This window comes from Anabrus simplex, chromosome 4 (assembly GCF_040414725.1).
Source record: "Anabrus simplex isolate iqAnaSimp1 chromosome 4, ASM4041472v1, whole genome shotgun sequence".
In the NCBI taxonomy this organism is placed as follows: domain Eukaryota; kingdom Metazoa; phylum Arthropoda; class Insecta; order Orthoptera; family Tettigoniidae; genus Anabrus; species Anabrus simplex.
The window spans coordinates 295,077,028-295,098,733 of record NC_090268.1 but is presented as its reverse complement, the minus strand read 5'-3'; the positions used below and the strand labels follow the sequence as shown (position 1 = coordinate 295,098,733).

Below are 21,706 nucleotides of genomic sequence, written 5' to 3'. Positions count from 1 at the left end.
TCGTGCTATAGGACCAAAACAGTAATATGCAATCCCAAGACCTCCCTTTCCTTTTTTGTTGCATTCCACCACTGCATTTAAGTCTCCTATGACCATCACTTCTACATAGTTTATTTTCTCTCTCCAATGTCTCCAGGTATTTGCCCGTATCATCTCCTTTGCATCCAATCTGGAGTGCATAAACTTGAATGAAATCCTTTACTCCATTCTCTGTCAACTGTATTTTGATTATTCTATCACTTACGTAGTCTACTTTATCTACATACTCGTCTACGATCACGTTGGTTATCGCCACTCCCTTCTTTGCTTTATGTCCTCCACTCCAGTAGAGAGAGTATCCCCTCCTCAAGTTCTTCTTTCTCTTTCCCCTCCACTTAACCACATTTAATCCCATCATAGCCATATTCTCCTTCTCCATACAATCAACAACCTCTTCTGACTGTCCAGCCCATGACACAAGGCTGATTTTTGCCACGTACATAACATTCTCTTTTGGTCATGTCGGTCGCCCACTTCTCACAGTTCCCCCAATATAAGAACTGGGCGTCGCTTCCAGGGAATACCCCAGTCTTTTCAGAGGCTGATTTAAAAATGCCATTTTCATTTTGGGCTGTTATTATGATGGGGTCGCCACTCCTAAAGGCATTTTGCAGCTACTGCCAGCAGGTTATCAGGCCACTCCTAACATGGAGTATAAACGCCTTTTCCAGCCACATCTAACCTGGTGTCAGATGTTAGTCGATTAGTTCCAATATTTCCAACACTAAGGGAACCTAAGAAAAATCATCCGTCAAAGCCGTTGGGTCACCCTGGGGAATTGGGTTATTTACCACTGCCCAAGACTCGATATCGAGATGCTGGCTGTACGTTGAATTCATTACTGTAGCAGGGTAACTGCCCAAACAGCATATAAGGAAGGAAGGAAGGAAGGAAGGAAGGAAGGAAGAAAGGAAGGAAGGAAGGAAGGAAGGAAGGAAGGAAGCATATGCAATGTAAATTACAATCTCTGCCATGCTACAGCCTCATCACAAGCTCACAGTTCTAACCAGCTTTGTAATGTCTCACACTTTCTGTTATTCCTTACTGACAACACCCTTTAAAAGGATCTCTGGCATGTTTCTTGTAGATGCAGATACTCGGATATCCCTACATCCGACATAAAAATGTTAGTGCTCAACTGTAGAAGTATTGTAAAGAAAGAAATAGAATTAAGTAATTTAATAGATATATACTTACTAGATATTGTAATAGGAGTTGAATCATGGCTGAGAAATGATATAATGATGCAGAAATATGCTCACGGAACTGACGTATCGTAGAGATAGGATAGTGCCCCGTTCCCACATCCAGGATGGATGGCGTACAAGAAAACTCCAGCTAGGGTCGGCAAGTATCTCAGGGAAATCATCGTAGTATTTTAACGCGCGTCCAAAAAAAAGACCCGATTCGTAACTAAATATTTCGTTGACTAAGAAAAACAGTGACGGACGTCTCCATCGAATGCCTCGTCAAGAGACCAGACACATTAAATTAAGCAATATCTAAATCAAAATTATATATTATACTAACTATAGAGCGTTCCAACCTTAAATTGCAGTACAGCAGTAATGGGATGATTCCGTCTCTTCCCTTCTCCCATGTTTTGCGGGTAATGCTGTCCTACTCTAATGCAGCGGGTTTGCCAAATATCCGTAAATCATAATGTTATCGGTTAAAATGGGTAAATATCGTGTTATGTACAGAATTTCAAGGCGCATTTGATGCCGTTAACAAAAAAAATGTAAAAAAAATAATTTAGTGTGAAAATGTTAATATAATGGAAAGTTTCGCCAAATGCAAAATCTTCACTGCATAGATCATGCCGTAACTCCTATTTTATATTCATTATTTTCCTAATTTTTTCACTGCTGTTAAAGAAACATGTCAACTTGATGTAGATAAGTTTATTTTTAAATGTAAATGATAACAAAATGCAGTATATGCGTTTATTTTCAGTCATGTTCAAGGAATTTTATGTGTAGGCACGAAAAAGTCAGTCGCTGGCCAGCGCCTTTCCTATTGAATTTGCATGGGGGGTCAAAGCGAGGCAAATGGTCTTCAGTTATGGAAGTTATTTTTAAAACAATCCCGAAGTTCCTATCTTGCTAAGTTATTAATTTGTGACAGGAAAAATATCTCATTGAATTTCGGTTTCGCGCGTGACTCGGCTGGCTGGCTGGCTGAAGTACCATCTCCCAAACATGCGCTTTTAACATTTCCAGACAGTCGCATGCAGTGCAATGCTCATTTCGTCAGTAGTATGTATAATAGTGATTAAATACATATCAGTGACATGTGTACAATTCTTGAGGGAAAGTGTATTTCGTTTGTGTGGTTCGTGAGTTCGTGCTCGTGCGTGGGGATCTATTTTCGAAGAAAATGTGCAGAAGGATCATGGCGTGGTTAAAGCAAAGCAAACGCTTCGAATATGGAAGTTATTTTTAAATCATACCTCAAGTCCCTATCTCGTTATCTCTTAATTTATGACAGGGAGAACGTCACGTTTGTTTACGTTTCACGAGTGACTCGGCTGGCTGAGCTTTTAAATATACTGACAGCTGTGTGCAGTGGTGTTCATTTAATTAGTATTATAGGATTGATTAAATAAAGATCAGTGATATATATAATATTTAATGGCGTGTGGCCTCCAAAGAGGCCGAGTGCAGGTCTTTCCAGTTGACGCCGCATAGGCGACCTGCGCGTCTATAAGAATGGGGCCCTACCTGTGATGAAGGTTAAAATCCTCGGCCCGGCCGGAAATCGAACCCGGGGCCCTCTGGACCAAAGGCAAGCACGCTATTTCGCCACGGAGCCGGACAAGATCAGTGATAAATGTATAGTTCTTGAGGACAAGTGGATTGTGTTTATGTAATCTGTGTAGTTGTCAGTTCGTGCTCGTGTGGGGGGTTCTTAGTTCGAAGAAAAAGTGCAGAAGGATGTATAATGGATCGTCAAATTAAAAAGAAAAGTTTCGTAGGTAAACTCAGGGGAAAAGAACGCAATATTATAATGAGTGTCCTGGATTATTTTTTAAAGACTATGAATATGAGCAGCACAGTCAGTGAAACAGCTAAAGCTACAGGTTGTTCCGAAAGAATAATCTATGCTATAAGGAAGGAACACACACATGGTCCTTTGCGAACTCTCGCAAAAAAAAAAAAAAAAAAAAAAAAAAAAGGACGGCAGAAAAATTAAATATGATGAAATTGTTAGAAGTGGACTGCGTCGGGTGGTTCATTCTCTTATTTGCTAATATACCACCGACATTGAACGTGATTTTGAGTCAGGTAAATGGAGAAGATTCTTTGCCACGATTGTCCAAAACTACGTTGTATCGCTTCTTACATGATATAGGCTTCCGTTATTTAAGACGGGGTAATAAAGCAGCTTTCACTGAAACCGATGAAATTATTAATTGGAGGCACAGATATCTCAGGGAGATAAAACGTTCGAGGGCACAAAATAAAGCTATAATTTACACAGATGAATCGTGGGTAAATATCGGGCAGACAGTGACAAAAGAATGTAAGGATACGACAGTGAAAAGTGCACGGCAGGCCGTCAATTCAAGAGGTGAGTTCGGGACTTAGGTCACCGAAAAGCCAAGGACCGTGATTTGCCATAGTCTACGTGGGTAATGAACATGGTTTTGTTCCAAATGCTGAGCCAACATTTTTATGCCATAAAAACATAAGAGAATTGGGCAAATTACGTGAACGAAGTAAAGAAAAATGAAAGAGATTTGTGGAAAGCAGACGAATTACAGGACGTCGACGATGAAAAGTTTTTAATACGACTTTCTTCATCGTCTGGATCATCCTCAAGTTCATCTCCCGCACCCGGTTCATCCAAAGCGGGAACATCAAGCCTTGCAGAAATGATAGAAGGTGTACGTCCAATGTCTGAGAGCAACGCCAGTGATTAAGGTATGTTGTATTTATTTTACCATCCTCCAAATATTAATTTATGAATAAATGAACTTAAAATTACAAAATTACAAACGAAAAATGTGGAACTGTGACGCCCTGTTTGAGTCACACTCGAGCGTGATCTTCACGAGTCGATTTCGCAACAGCGTGCTCCATCTACGCTGTACTGCAATTTAAGGTTGGAACGCTCTATAGCTATGAATGACATCTCAAAAATATCTTACTTACTATCACTTATTCATAAAAGGAAAATACGATGGACAAAATGTGTAAATATGGATTGAAGATCCAAAATTAATCAATTAATTCAGTATTAAAAACTTGAATTGTTCATACATAATGATTATTCGTTGCATGTCTCCTTAATATTAACATTGAAATGTATATTTGTTTCACTTTCATAATACATCATATAAAAAAAATTTACAATTGCAAATTCGCATGAGTTAATATCAATTAAATTTAGCATTTAATTTTGTTGTCGTGTGACACTCCTCATTTTATCGTAAGTCTGTGTTCAATTCTTAGGACAAATACTTTTCTTATTTATTCAATATTTCGTAGGATTGGCGGAAAGGATAAGATTAGTTTCGTGTATCAATAGCAATTATATGCTATAATTCATCCAAAACAATAACATTAATTGATTATTCTTGCATTATTCATCAACTTAGCTTCCAACTTAAATATATCATAAACAACCAAGTAAACTCACAACTGAATCAAAAATTCAAGGCATGACCTTATGTAACTTAACTATGAGTGTAGGGAATACCATGGTTAAAGGTATTGAGTGAATATAATCCACTTAAAATTATTAAGAAGTAAGAATAACTACTCATGTTAATCAATGGCTACCATAATCGATATTTCATAAAACTTATGAGTAGGAATATTATATTGAAATACTCATTTAAATGAATAACCATTTATATTAGGATTTATCTTTGATGATCAACTCCTATCTCACTATTCACAATTATTAATGCCTCATGTTGTCATTTTACTGTACGATATGGATTTCCAACCAAAGAAACATCGTTATTGCTTAATAAATACTATCAATCTGCATCTGCGTCAGTACTTCATTCTTTCTCTTTCAATATATCATTTATTTCCATCATATCCTCGTAGCATTATATTCGTATTTCAATTCTTTCATTTTCATCCTCACAGAACATCATCTTACATTCCTATTCTCATATTTCACTTCATATCTCTTGCAATACTTCACAACATTTATCGTATATAACCTACATTGACGCATATCAATCTTCGTATTTAACTAAAATCTATCATCAGATTAATGTCTTCACACCTTACATCAACAAGTCTTCTTTCTATCTTTATATCCATATCTAACCTCTTCTCACCCATTTATAACATATAACCTATATTCGTTAAAATAATATCCTACATTTCATTTAAAATCCTATACTATTCTGCTCTCAAATACTTCACATATGTTACGGCATGATTCACTATGACTCATTAATATCGTAGACATTACACTAGCATAGTACTTAGGGCCTGTACTACGACAGCCAGATAAAAGTGTGGTATAAATTTATTTGGCAGTTTGGACATTTATCTGGAAGTTCGGTTGAAACCGTGTACTACGACTTTCGTTTATGTGCAATCTGGGAAAATATTCTCAAGTATAGCTATGCCGAAGTTGGAGAGGCTGTTAACACTCTTATATGGGACTTCGCTCTTATCGAGGACGCTACTGTAAAGAATCAAGATGGCTACTCATGAAGATGAATCTACATCTGCATGATTCTGTGCGAAATTAAGTTGTTACAATGTAATTTATGTATACATTTATAAAGTATGTCATGCTTCCTGTCCAGCTATCACAGAATTCTTAAAGATTTCCCAAGCTAGCAAGTTGTTGCTACTGAGTATATCAGTAGCACACAAGCAGTCAACCGTAAGCTTCATGGGTAGCCGTGATCGTTAGGGCAGCATGGTTTGCTGCTAAGCATTGTTTCGTGGGTTCGAGTCCCAATAGTCTAACATTTTTTTTACCTTGTAAATGGTAATCGGTAGGGTACTAGAGGTGATAGTACACATTTCCTAATCATTAAAATGCGTGTCAAAAGCGTGGGTTCTATTCCAAATCCATCCGCGACGCACATATGGAGTAAAGGTATACGATGTTGTTCATGGCGATTCGTCCGTCGAGTGAGGATGTTAAGCAGGTTATATTTCTTTTACTTCATAACAACTTGCTACAAAAGTATTTATGCTAAAGTGAGATAAATGCTTGCCAGTTACTATTCTCACATTGTATTGAAAAGAAAGAAACTAACTACTTATTCAATGAGCAAACAATAAATTGAAGTAATAATAAAATTAATGAACTCCGCCATTGTCCGGTCCCAAGTCCGGAATGAGAAAGGAGGAGGGTTTGCTGGTCTGGCACCCAGCTGTAAAATTGCCAACGCCGAGTGTTGGGCGGCGGGAAATAACCTGACTCCCTAAGGGGGCCAACGGCTTCGGGCGAATGAGCCCCTTTGGGTGGGGTGATGGTCCCCACAGTGGAGGAAATGCCACTGGAATCCATTATGCAGCGTCTGTTCTCCAGGTTAGGGGCGGCTGCACAAGGCGTCTGTACTCCAGAGGAGCGGCCTCATTATCACCTCACTGGATCACATCCAGAGTTGTAATTCGGGACCTAGTCCCACACAGGTGACACCTTGACAGTCAACCATGGAAGGTCTTTTAAGGAATACTCCACCGGCTGAACCAAGAGTTCAGAGAAGGCAGCATTCGGATACGGTGGGCTGCCACCTGAAAGATACCGTGAAGTCGGAGGCACGGAAATACCCCAGTACTACATACATGAATGAGACAAAATCAAGAATCAAACCAAAGCAGATAACATACTTCTCTACACACAACATAAACTCACTCATGCAAACCGGTAAACTAAAAGTGATCACCGACATAATGGACCAACACAAAATTCTTATCATGGGATTACAGGAAATTAGAAACACTTACCAGGATGCCTTGGAATCTCAAGGGTACAGACTTTATAAAGGTATACCCGGGAAGAGAGTGATGAAGAATGTCCCACAATTTGGAACAGGATTTTTGGTCAGCCTTAAAATAATAAACTCAGTTCAAGAATTCAGATCACAGTCTCCACGACTCTCAACGCTCACCTTAAAGGCATCTAATAAAATCTATACTATAATAAATGCCCATGCTCCCACTAATGATAAAAACAACTCCTCAAAAGACCAGGAGGAAACAGGAGAATTTTGGGACCTATTGGACCAGACCATAGATAACATCCCCAAACACCATATAAAATTATTAATAGGCGACTTCAACGCTCAACTAGGCAGAGAAAGAAAATACCGTGACATCATCGGAAAATGGCCAGCACACAAGAAAACAAATAAAAATGGAGAGAGACTAGTTGACCTGTGTAGAAACCATAATTTAATCTCAAAATCTACATGTTTTAAGAGGAAACCTCAAAAACTCAAAACATGGAAACACCCTGACTACACTAAAGGAGAATGGCAACTGGACCACGTCTGCATGGACAAATACCACCACAAAGAGATCTATAACGTCAAAGTCCTCCGAGGAATAGACACAGGTTCAGATCACTACGTAGTTAAAATTAAAATTAAACTCACTCCCCAGAGGAGACAACAAAAGCAAGCCCTTAAAACTAAAAGAAAAATAGATCCTACCCAGCTAATCAACAACAAAAATTACCAGAAAGCAACTGAAAAAATAAAAATCACAGACAAACTTGAAGACTTAGTACACAACCTTAAACAAATTGCAGAAGACCTAGCTCCAATTAAACCACGTAAAAAACACCAATGGTGGAACAGTGAATGTGATGAAACAGTGGAGAAAAGACATCAGGCATGGCTATTACATCAGTCCCAAAAGACAGAAATATCCTATCAAAAGCTAGTAAAACAGAGAAAAGAAACTACCCAAGTCTTAAGAAGAATAAAAAGACAACATCATAAGGACACCCTGCAGTTAATTGAAGAACAGTTCAGTAAAACTAAATCAAGGGACTACTACAAAACCTTCAGAAAGCAGCTCCAAAAATATGAACCCCCGACCCTACTGATGAAGGATGAAGATGGTAAGCTGGCCCATAACAATAAAGACAATGCAGAAATTCTGGCTAAACATTTCAACAAGCTTTTAAATTGTGAGGAACCTACAGAACTCCTTCATTTGGACACCAACACCCCGATAAAAACATCACCAGAAAACATCAATCCCCCCACAATAAAGGAAGTCTACCAAGCTCTGAATAAATTAAAAAACTACAAAGCGCCAGGAGAAGATCAGACCTTTGCGGAAATCTGGAAATATGCAGGAACCTCAGCAAAAGTTGCCCTCCATCAACAACTTGTCTCTATCTGGATTAAAGAAGAACTACCAGAACACTGGACAACAGCCCTCATTCATCCTCTGCACAAAAAAGGGGACAAAACCAACCCTAATAACTACAGAGGAATCTCTCTCCTAGACATAACATACAAAATATTTTCAATAATCATCCTTAATAGGATAAGTTTACAACTTGAGAAATAACTAAGAGAATATCAAGGAGGTTTCAGACCCTGGAGGAGCTGTCCTGATCAGATCATGAGTCTTAAGTTGATAATGGACTATAACAGGAGTGGTGATAACATTTGTAGATTTCAAGAAAGCTTATGATTGCATCCATAGAGAATCTCTGTTTAAAATTTTAAGACAACTTGGACTACACCCCAAATTAATAAACATGATAAAATTGACTCTCACCAATACCAAGTCAAAAGTGAAGTTTAGGGGTGAAACATCAGAGACATTTGAAATTAAAACTGGACTACGGCAGGGAGATGGGCTCTCACCACTATTATTTAACTGTGCTCTAGAAATGGTAATGAGGGAATGGTTTAGAAAATGTCCCCCCAAAATAAAGATTGGCCGAAAAATCAAAACAAATTGCCTGGGTTTTGCTGACGATTTAGCATTACTAGCAGTGGACATAAAAGAAGCAAAAACCCAGATATCAGAACTTCAAAACATTGCAAATAAAATTGGCCTCAAAATATCATTTGAAAAAACAGAAATTATGCCCCAAAAACCAACACAGCTAAAAGACTTCCACATCACTTATTCAGATGTCGATGTTGTGACCTTCAAGACATCAATTTATGACAAGTACATAGATACTGTTATCCAACATACAGAACACAGATTTCCGGATATGCCCATCATTTCCTGCTTTTCAATAGTGTTTAATGCAAAAAGTCAAGATCAGAATGAAGCTTCTGAGTTGCTTCCTGATTTCTACTCTAAAATGGGAAGCCCTCCAGTCGTAAATTACAATAGCATTAAACTGGAATGGTCTGTTACATCAAAGATGTTCCAAGGAGAGTCCTACATCGGAAAAAGACCTAAAAAAATAACGAAGATGTTTGCAACAACATGCAAGCTTAAGGAATCTTTTAAAATTTAGCAAGACTAGCCGCTATTGGACTGTCCATACCTGTGCAGCTTTTCAGGCACACCCCCATTGGAGGTGAGCTGCATGTACCATTTCAACCACGAACCAGCCCTTCTGCCAGTTTTACATTTCTGGCAGTACCGGGAATCGAACCCGGGCCATCGAGGCCGGCAGCTAATAACACTAACCATTACGCTACGGAGGCGGACAGCTGAATGTGAAAGGGGATTTTCGACTTTGAGAAGAGTTAAGACCTATATGAGAAATCGCATGAAGCGAGCACACTCAACAATTTGATGCCAATTTCACTAGAGGGACCAGACTCAACAGAATTCAATTATGTAAGAGCTGCAGACAACTGCATCTCAAAGAAAAAGAGAAGAATCAACATATAAAGCGTCATGATAAAAGTAAATTTCAATGCTGTAATGGTAGAAAAGATATATCTTATTTTGTCTTGTTTGTGATAACAGTGAAATACAGTAGAAGTCCGCTATAGCGAGTACGGCAGATAACGAGAACTCCGTTATAGCGACGACTTTTTTCTGTCCCTTCAAAATACCTATATTAAACTGCGTATCGTCCTTCGGTTACAGCGAAAACCCTGTCACTGGCGCATCCGTTATTACAAGCGATTAAGCACGCCCGATTTTTTCTGTTACCGATATTTATGCACCCCAGCGATGATATTGCATGCGATCAATTACCTTCGGCATCGTTTCCTCGCTATGTGCACTAGCGATTTCTCTCGTCGACATTCGAAGGCGATGTCGGAGTCGATTAGTAATATCCGTCGACAGCTGTTCCGTAAAGAAAATTCGAAATGAAAGAGAACATATTTTCGTAATAAATGCATAAATAACGTGTCCGATAACGGTTGTTAACTTGTTAAAAATTAAGGCTGACTAAACGACCGCTTAATTTTGAGGCTAAATACTGCAATTAAGTAAGAATGGGATACACGAGATATGGCAGAGTGCTTAATTGATTTCATACGTTAGTTTGTATTTTGTCGTGTCTGATTAAATTACGGAAAGGCTATTATGAACATTTATAGCGAGAAAGGTGTAATTTCTCTACCGGCGCTTGAAGTGTGTTTTCATCATACGTTTAGTATGGTTAAGTTAGGATACGTAATGCTGTTTGAATAAGAAAACTGAAACGTTTGCAACAAAATGCAATCGATCATCTTCGGTACGGTATAGTTTTCTCACTTTGTGCATTTGCAAGCTCTCTCGTTGACATTCAAAGGCGATGTTGAAGTTGATTAGTAATACCCATCGACTGCTGTTCTCTCAAGAAAATTTGAAATGAAAAAGAGGATAACACATTTTCGTAATAAATGCGTAAATGACGTGGCCGATAGCAGTTGTTAACTCATAAAATTAAAGACTGAATAAACGATATCTTAATTTTAATGTTATATACGGAAATTACGTAAGAATGTCATACACCTCAAGATACGGCAGAGTACATCACTGATTTCAGAGGATATTTCATATCTTCTCACGTCTAGTTACGACTATTTACAAGTAGGCCTAAATTTTTCGCGAGGAGGTTATTTCTCTACATGCGTTTCAAATATGTTTTCATGATAGGCTATATATATGGTTAGATTAGGTGACGCTGTTTGAAGAAGAAAGCTCAGGTGTTTACCACAGAAATCTCTGGAGTGATACCGTATTTCTCCCACTCCAAGACTTTTTTTTCTCAGAATCTCATACGAAAACTCAAGGGTTGTTGCATTCGCGGCCTAACAGTAAGTTAATGGATACCACTGGCAACTACAGTGGTAACCACGCTGCTGCTTTTCACACACGCACAGAACTCACTGACAATAAACGATCGCCTCTTTACTACACATCGCTACCGGTTGTACAGTGTACAGTGCCTGTGTGTTTCTCAAATCTGCAGAATGGCATCAAAACCTGCGACCCTTTGAATTCTTAGAAAAGCCATGGCTACTCAGTGGCAGAGTCATAACGCGTCTATTGCACTTGACGCTTAGTAAAATTAAGGTTTATAGACAGCAGGAATATTTTTGTAATGGACAGTCGTATTGTAAAGATATGTGGAAAAGGTATTGCCGACAAATTTTCAACAGGTTCTAGTCGATATTATGATGCCAAGTTTAAGTTAATGTTTATTAAACACTCGGAAATGTAGAATAATTGTGCAGCCACAAGAAAATACGGCATAAGCCTAACTAAAGCCAATATTTGGCGTTAGCGTGAAAAAAAAAATGAAAAAAATGCGTACCGGTACTGTACAAAAAATGCATTCAGTGGTCCGCAACAAGGACGCTTTAAAGAAGTCGATGATGAAATTGTGAGGTATGTGCACGAAAAACGCAAGGGCGGTTGGCCATACCATGGTGCAATAAACTCGTTCGTTGACTTTCAACTTTCACGGTTAGGCCTATACATTGCTAGCCGTTGAATTTTGCCACACCCGACAAGCGAGACGTGCGTGTAGCGGTAGCCGGGTATATCTGACGCTGCATAAAAGTAACAGTTTTATAGACAGCAAGAATAATTTCCTGATCGTTCGATGTATTGTAGAGATGCATGGAATAGGTATTGCCGGAAAATTTTCAATGAGTTATCTTCGGTATTATGATGTCAAAGTTAAGTTAATGGTCCTTAAACCCGCAGAAATAAAGAAAAATTGTGCAGCCGCAAAAAAATGAAATACGGCGAGACGAAAGTCAATGTTCGGCGTCTAAAAATAGTCTAAAAATGCGTAGGCTTGTATGATTTTACAAACTTCTTTTTGAGCCTGATTTAAATTTTTGGAATTCGGAGGAATACGGAACTATATTTTTTTCAGAATGAAATTAAATATACACTTTCATGTAGTATCAGATTACGAAAAATAGCAAACAAGTAAGTCGTCGTGTGGATATCATCTGCGGAAACGCAAGTATTGAACAAACTGATTGCTGTTTCATACCGACTTTAAAGTGCATGAAGGGTTTTCCGACTTTTATACAAAAATCGGATATAACGACAATCCGTTACAGCGAGTAAATTTTTCGCTGTTATGAATTCTCGCTATAACGGACTTCTACTGTAGTTCAATTTTGCAGCTAATGTTTACCTCTGATATTATTGTTAATGCCTAAGGGGAATAGATTGAAATTGTATCATTCATTTTTGAAGTGGTATTCCCCCACCCGGCTACTTATTTCTGCCACCCCACTGACAAAAATTTCTGGGGAGAACACTGGGTTTAAAGCAATTGTTGAGGAATGTGAAAATAGATTTGTACCTTTAAAGGTGGTAAGGAATGGTAAAGATCCACTATATTACAACAGAGAAGTAAAGAGACTAAGAAGAAGGTGCAGGTTCGAAAGAAATAGTTAGAAATGGCTGTGGAAGTAAGGAGAAATTGAAGGAACTAAATAGGAAATTGAATCTAGCAAAGAAGTCAGCTAAGGAAAACATGATGGCAAGCATAATGGGTGATCATACAAATTTTAGTGAAAAATGGAAGAGTATGTACAGTTATTTTAAGGCAGAAACAGGTTCCAAAAAGGACATACAAGGAATCATTCATGAACAAGGCGAATGTGTTTGCGAGGATCTTCAAAAAGCAGAAGTATTCAGTCAGCAGTATGTAAAGATTGTTGGTTACAAGGACAATGTCCAATTAAAAGAGGTCACTAATACTAAAGAAGTATTAAAATGACATTAATAATCAGACACAAAAGTTGAAAACTAGAAAAGCAGCTGGAATTGATAAGATTTCTGGGGATATACTAAAGACAATGGATTGGGATATAGTACCATATCTGAAATACTTATTTGATTATTGTTTGTATGAAGGAGCTATACCAAATGAATGGAGAGTTGCTATAGTAGCCCCTGTGTATAAAGGAAAGGGTGATGGACATAAAGCTGAAATATACAGGCCAGTCAGTTTGACATGCATTGCATGTAAGCTTTGGGAAAGCATTCTTTCTGATTTAGACATGTTTGCAAAATTAATGACTGGTTTGATAGAAGGCAGTTTGGGTTTAGGAAAGTTTATTCCACTGAAGCTCAACTTGTAGGATTCCAGCAAGATATAGCAGATATCCTGGATTTAGGAGGTCAAATGGACTGTATTGCGATTGACCTATCTAAGACATTTGATAGAGTGGATCATGGGAGACTACTGATAAAAATGAATGCAATTGGACTAGACAAAAGATTGACTGAATGGGTAGCTATATTTCTAGAAAATAGAACTCAGAAAATTAGAGTAGGTGCCACTGTAATAATTAAGAGCGAAATTCTTCAAGGCAGTATTATTGGATCTTTATGTTTTCTTATATATATAAATGATATGTGTAAAGAAGTGGAATCAGAGATAAGGCTTTTTGCAGATGATGTTATTCTGTACAGAGTAATAAGTAAGTTACGAGACTGTGAGCAACTGCAAAATGACCTCGATAATGTTGTGAGATGGACAGTAGGCAATGGTATGATGATAAATGGGGTTAAAAGTCAGGTTGTTAGTTTCACAAATAGGAAAAGTCCTCTCATTTTTAATTACTGCGTTGATGGGGTGAAAGTTCCTTTTGGGGATCACTGTAAGTACCTAGGTGTTAATATAAGGAAAGATCTTCATTGGGGTAATCACATAAATATGATTGTAAATAAAGGGTACAGATCTCTGCACATGGTTATGAGGGTATTTAGGGGTTGTAGTGAGGATGTAAAGGAGAGGGCATATAAGTCTCTGGTAAGACCCCAACTAGAGTATGGTTCCAGCACAATGGACCCTCACCAGGATTACCTGAGTCAAGAACTGGAAAAAATCCAAAGAAAAGCAGCTCAATATGTTCTGGGTGATTTCCGACAAAAGGGTAGCGTTACAAAAATGTTGCAAAGCTTGGGCTGGGAAGACTTAGGAGGAAGTAGAAGAGCTGCTCGACTAAATGGTATGTAAATATAGTTGGCCCATTATTGGACATTGTAAGTTTTCCAGCTAACTCATTCCTGGTTGCCAGCGTTTTGCCCCAGTGTGCTAAGTTGGGCTCATAGTTGGTAGACAGCACACCTATCAAGACGCATGGCTAGTGCATAGGTAAGTGTGCTATTTACCAGCTGATGAGCCCATCTTAGCACACTGGGGCGAAACGCTGGCAACCAGGAATTATTTAGCTGTAAAACTTATAATGTCCAAAATGGAGCAACTGTATTGGTATTATAAATTTACTCATTCGGGACAAATATTTCAGGTTCCATATTGGAATCTACATCTATAGCATAAGTGGTATGTTCGGAGCTGTCAGTGGAGATATGGTGTGGAATGACATCAGTAGACGAATAAGTTTGAGTGGTGCCTTTGAAAATAGGAAAGATCACAATATGAAGATAAAGCTGGAATTCAAGAGGACAAATTGGGGTAAATATTCATTTATAAGGGTAGTTAGGGATTGGAATAACTTACCAAGGGAGATGTTTTATAAATTTCCAATTTCTTTGCAATCACTTAAGGAAAGGCTAGGAAAACAGATAGGGAATCTGCCACCAGGGCAGATTGATTGATTGATTGATTGATTGATTGATTGATTGATTGATTGATTGAAATTTTGATAAGATATTAACAGAGAATTTCAGTCATGATATTCCTCAGATTGGAAAAGGTGTGATCTTGACAAACAGTTCATCCCTGCTAATAACTGGGTTCATCGACCAGAATGGCATAGTACCAGCAAATTGAAAGAAGCACTGAAAATGACAGCATATGTATGTCCAATAAGAGCTGTGATCTCATAACAGTTGCCACTTGCTCATTTCCTTGGGCCCTGTCCATTTGACAATACCCTGAGAAACAGCATGCATCATGCAGTGCATTCTATGATAGCCGAAACTCTTACAGAAATATTATATCATTTCATGAGGAGGTACAGAGTGTTTCTTAGAATGAATAACAAAGAAGAATCAATGTCATAACTAGAGCCCTGCACGGTTGCGGATATCCGCGAAGTTAAGTGTCTTGGCGGATGCAAACTGTATGATTGTGCGGATAATTTTACTGATGATTTCTACATAACGAAGTTTATTCATTTTCGCTCAGGTATGCTCTTATTTTGCTTGTGGTAAGGCAACCCTTGACGTAGAAATGGGAGAATGGTGATATACTAAGAGTCTTAAGACTATAAAGCCATAAATCTGACCTAAGCCTAACTGACTCCTGCCCGCAATTAATGGAAGGAAGGAACAAAGGTCAATACGCCAGTAGTAGTCGCAAGAGAAAATTATTCATAAACTTGTGATTGTGAGGGGTCTTATACCTGATCAGGGCTATTGTATTATGTTAACAGGTCTAACAGTTTCAATACTTTGGGTGTAATATACTGTAGTTAAATATTCACAATATCCGTGGATATCCATTCACGGAAGAAAGGAAGTGTGGATGCGGATAACATTTTGTATATCTGCGCAGGGCTCTAAACAATGCAACCGGAATCAAGGCCTGCCACCATTTTAGACGTGAAAATACTGAAGAGGCAGAAGTCCACAACAAAAAGTACAGCATTTACAGACTGACCCTATTCTAATACCGAGAGAAATATTGTTTACCAGGCATCATGGTAATTGAACTTATAATCAGGGCCTGAGGAACAATTAATAGTTAGTTCACAAAATTTTGTAGGGAGTACAAAATTTATTTCATTTCTATTTTTTATTTTTATATCTGAAGCCATCTCTTTTCAGTTTTTACTCAGTTAATTTATAACTGTTAGGTTCCTCAGTCTACCAAACTTTTTGAATAAATACATTTATAAACTACCTGAAAAACAAAAACAAATGGTAACAGAATTATACCTGAAAAAGAAACAACTAAGTTAAAATAGAATGGCATATTTCGTTCTTGAAAGATCATCATCAGATTCTATCAAATCACACTAAAAATATTTAGAAACGTATAAACATATAAGTTTATTTTTGTTTGAATCCTTAAAAACTTGAACTTTGGAACTTAATAAAGTCACCACTTCTCTCTACTCTCGCTAGCTAGTATAAGAATAATGAGTCGAACACACTATCTTTAATCCACCAAAGCAGTTACCAACAACTTTATTTATTAACAGACATATTACCCTGTTTAATTCCCATTTCTCCACCAGATGAGCAACTTTTCCACCCAAAACATCAACTGCTGAGGGCTTCAAGAGAATCATTCCATGAGCCATTGGTACATCGGTCTTGAGGAAGAGTTTTGTGCCAGGTGGAGTACTCAAGCTGAAAGAAAGTGAAACTGCATCTTTAACTACAAGACATCATTAAACAGTACACATTTATTTAACAGGTTTAAAGAATGTAGAAATAGAAACAGGAAAAAATGAGAGCATTATCGAAAGAAGAGATTTTGGAACCATATATACCAGATGGTTCACCCGTCCCTTGGGCTCTAGTTTTATGCACCCTGCTGCGTTCAATACAGTTCTGAAATACACGAGTCTCTCTCCCTAAACCAGGGTAATATGGCAAGATGTGTGGTTACGGGCTAGAAGACAGCAGGCATCATGAATACTACTATTAATTAAGAGTACCCCAAATGAACACGTTATACACTCTTACGAAGAACACATTCCTTACAACAGGAGGTGCCAACACAAACCAGGAAAAAGTATTATATAGGCTGGGAACTGTTTGATGCATGTCAAGCCCCTTAATAGCTCACTTGGCAAGGGTGCATTCTGAGATATGATACTGGGCACAAGGGCACAGAGTACCTCTTTACTGCCAATTGCCTAAAAAGTGGCCAGGTTGCATACTTCATAGTTTCCACAGACTGATTTGTTTACTTGGCCCTGTAAAAGACTTTTGGTATCGTGGCATAAGGTATGGAGCTGAGTTGGACGAGGATGAGGAGGTGATGGTCTGTGGCTGAGACACCGGAAAGCAGTTAGCTATATTTTACATATTCCAAGCTTCATAGGACACAGGTAGGGCAAAGTGTGCCCTATTGGAAAAACAAACATGTGGTGGCAGGTAGGTAGGAAGTTTCTTCAGACTCTAAAGACGTCACTCTCACTGCAACACGGTTACAACAGGAGGTGCACACTTAGAGACCGAGAACTGCCCATAACATACCAAGCAATAGCCCAGTTGACAGGGGCGTGGTCGGAAATATTACAGTGGAAAGTGCACATGGGTACAGAGGTTCGGGTCCCATGCAAGGAATTTTTTACGGCAAATTGCCTGGTATGTGGCGAGGTTGCATACCAAACAGTTTCCACAGACTGATTTGTTTATTTGGCCTAGAAAACGGCCATTGGTATTGTGGCATATGGTATGGAACAGCGTTGGAAGAAGTTAGAAAACATGCGACACGATTTCAGGTACCTATGTTGTTTAATGCAGCACCTGCTCGAATCGGCTACCTCCATTATCAGTACAGAGCTGCGCACGATGTTGTAAAGGCCATCTAGCACGTTTGCAACATCTCCAGCGTAAGGAATCAGCATGCCTCGGTGATGACCTGTCTAAGGTGACAAGGACTGGCCACCTCCTGTGCATACACCAATTGTTTCACATGGCCCCGCAGAAAAAGTCCAGAGGCGTAAGATCGGGTGATCTGACAGGCCAGGGGACAGGTCCTCTCCTTCCTATCTATTTATTTATTTAGGATCAGAATTCAGAACAGGTGTCCATGAGAAACTGGTACAAGTCACTGCACATAGAACAACAGAGGGAAGATGAGGAACAGGGAAATGTTGCTGAGAAGTGTGGAAGAAGGAGGAAGGGAAAAGGTAGGAAAGGGAAATCTGGAGCAGAGGGTGAGAAAAGACAGGTGGAACAGGGACATGGGAGGGACAAAAGGGAGGAGAAAGTAGCTTCTGCAGCTGTCAGGAAAGATAGGGCTGACCAAGAGGTGGGTAAGGTCGAGGCCCAGGTCGTGGGGGATTCCACTGTTAGACATGTGGGGAAAGCGTGTGGAGGAAAGGGAACCAGGGTAGAGTGTTATCCAGGAATCAGGTTGAGGCAAATGCTGAGGAAAGTAGAAGAGATGGAGGAAGGAGAGGAGAAGGTGGTAGTGTTTCACATTGGATCACATTGGATCTGGTAAATGCAGCACGGGTAAAGTTTAAGGAAGCAAAGATTGTTATCAGTGGAATACTGTGTAGGAGGGATACTGACTGGAAGGTGATTGGGGATTTAAATAAGACTATGGAGTGGGTATGTGGGAAACTGGGAGTGAGATTTCTAGATCCTAATGGGTGGATGGGAGTTAGGGATCTGTGCTGAGATGGCCTTCACTTAACCCTAAAGCGGGCGTGCCTATAAATGTTACATTGCCGGGCGCATGGTGAATTTCGTTCACCATTCTTTTTCTCAGTCTTAGCAACTGGTTAAGAAGTACTAACTCTTACACAACTGATATTGTTACTCCTTATGTGCTTTATAATCCTTAGACATAATAATTACAACACAAATTATAAGTGACAATATATATATATATGTTGTTGTTTGAGTCATCAGTCCATAGACTGGTTTGATGCAGCACTCCATGCCACCCTATCCTGTGCTAACCTTTTCATTTCTACGTAATATTGCATCCTACATCTGCTCTAATCTGTTTGTCATATTCATACCTTGGTCTACCCCTACCGTTCTTGCCACCTACACTTCCTTCAAAAACCAACCGAACAAGTCCTGGGTGTCTTAAGATGTGTCCTATCATTCTATCTCTTCTTCTCGTCAAATTTAGCCAAATCGCTCTCCTCTCACCAATTCGATTCAGTATCTCTTCATTCGTGATTCGATCTATCCATCTCACCTTCAGCATTCTTCTATAACACCACATTTCAAAAGCTTCTATTCTCTTTCTTTCTGAGCTAGTTATCGTCCATGTTTCACTTCCATACAATGCCACGCTCCACACAAAAGTCTTCAAAAACATCTTTCTAATTCCGATATCAATGTTTGAAGTGAGCAAATTTCTTTTCTTAAGAAAGCTCTTCCTTGCTTGTGCTAGTCTGCATTTTATGTCCTCCTTACTTCTGCCATCGTTGGTTATTTTACTACCCAAGTAACAATATTCATCTACTTCCTTTAAGACTTCATTTCCTAATCTAATATTTCCTACATCACCTGCCTTCGTTCGACTGCACTCCATTACTTTTGTTTTGGACTTATTTATTTTCATCTTGTACTCCTTACCTAAGACTTCATCCATACCATTCAGCAACTTCTCGAGATCTTCTGCAGTCTCAGATAAAATAACAATATCATCGACAAATCTCAAGGTTTTGATTTCCTCTCCTTGGACTGTGATTCCCTTTCCAAATTTCTCTTTGATTTCCTTTACTGCCTGTTCTATGTAAACATTGAAAAGGAGAGGGGACAAACTGCAGCCTTGCCTCACTCCTTTCTGGATTGCTGCTTCTTTTTCAAAGCCCTCGATTCTTATCACTGCAGACTGATTTTTATACAGGTTGTAGATAATTCTTCGTTCTCGGTATCTGATCCCTATCATCTTCAGAATCATAAACAGCCTGGTCCAATCAACATTATCGAATGCCTTTTCTAGATCTACGAATGCCATGTACGTGGGCTTGTCCTCCTTGATTCGATCCTCTAAGATCAGACGTAAAGTCAGGATTGCTTCACGTGTTCCTACATTTCTTCTGAAGCCAAATTGATCTTCCCCCAACTCAGCTTCAACTTGTTTTTCCATTCTTCTGTAAATAATACGTGTTAAAATTTTGCAGGCATGAGATACTAAACTAATAGTGCGGTAGTTTTCACACCTGTCAGCACCGGCTTTCTTGGGAATAGGTATAACAACATTCTGCCGAAAATCAGATGGGACTTCTCCTGTCTCATACATCTTGCACACTAAATGAAATAACCTTACCATGCTGGTTTCTCCTAAGGCATCCAGTAATTCAGAGGGAATATTATCAATTCCAGGTGCCTTGTTCCTATTTAGGTCACTCACAGCTCTGTCAAATTCTGACCTCAAAATTGGGTCTCCCATTTCATCAGCATCAACAGCCTCTTCATGTTCCAGAACGAAATTATCTACATCGTTACCTTGATACAACTGTTGGATATGCTCCTGCCATCTTTCTGCTTTGTCTTCTTTCCCTAGAAGTGGCTTTCCATCTGAGCTCTTAATATTCATGCACCTAGATTTCCTTTCTCCAAAGGTTTCCTTGATTTTCCTGTATGCAGCATCTACCTTTCCCAGGACCATACAGCCTTCGACATCCTTGCACTTCTCCTTCAGCCATTCTTCCTTAGCTACCTCGCACTTTCTATCCACTTGATTCTTTAATCGCCTGTATTCTTTTCTGCCCTCTTCATTTCTAGCATTCTTGTATTTTCGTCGTTCATCAATCAGGTCTAGTATCTCCTGAGTTATCCACTGATTCTTAGTTGATCTTTTCTTCCTTCCTAACATTTCTTCAGCAGCCCTACTGACTTCATTTTTCATGACTCTCCACTCTTCCTCTACTGTGTTTCTTTCGGCCTTTTCATTTACTCCTTGTGCAACATGTTCCTTGAAACAATCCATCACACTCTTTTCTTTCAACTTGTCTAGATCCCATCTTTTTGCATTCTTTCCTTTCTTCAATTTCTTCAACTTCAGATGGCATTTCATGACCAACAAGTTGTGGTCAGAGTCCACGTCTGCTCCTGGGAAAGTTTTGCAATCCAACACCTGGTTTCTGAATCTCTGCCTAATCATAATGAAGTCTATTTGATACCTTCCAGTGTCTCCAGGTCTCGTCCACGTATACAGCCGTCGTTTGTGGTGTTTGAAACAAGTATTGGCGAGGACTAAATTATGGTCAGTGCAGAATTCAACCAGCCGACTTCCTCTTTCGTTCCTTTGTCCCAATCCAAATTCTCCTACTGTGCTACCTTCTCTTCCTTGGCCTACCACTGCGTTCCAGTCTCCCATCACAATTAGATTCTCGTCACCTTTGACATATTGTATTAAATCTTCTATCTCCTCATATATTCTTTCAATTTCTGCATCATCCGCTGAACTAGTAGGCATATAGACCTGCACTATTGTGGTGGGCATTGGTTTGGTGTCTATCTTGGCGACAATAATTCTTTCACTATGCTGGTCGTAGTAGCTTATCCGCTGCCCTATTTTTTTATTCATTATTAAACCAACTCCTGCATTACCCCTGTTTGATTTCGTGTTGATAATTCGGTAGTCGCCTGACCAAAAATCCTGTTCTTCCTGCCAACGTACTTCACTTATACCAACTACATCTAACTTTAGCCTA

At 39.0% G+C, this 21,706-nt stretch overlaps 1 protein-coding gene across 3 annotated transcripts in view; it reads right to left on the bottom strand.

Annotated features, from left to right (window-relative positions):
* Window positions 1-21,706, bottom strand: part of LOC136871902 (tudor domain-containing protein 3) — a 258,745-nt gene that overhangs the window by 173,848 nt on the left and 63,191 nt on the right. For all 3 annotated transcript variants that reach the window (XM_067145605.2, XM_067145606.2, XM_067145607.2), the window contains one exon: window positions 16,553-16,694. In XM_067145605.2, coding sequence (XP_067001706.2) covers window positions 16,553-16,694 — 142 coding nt within the window. The remainder of the gene's footprint in view (window positions 1-16,552; window positions 16,695-21,706) is intronic.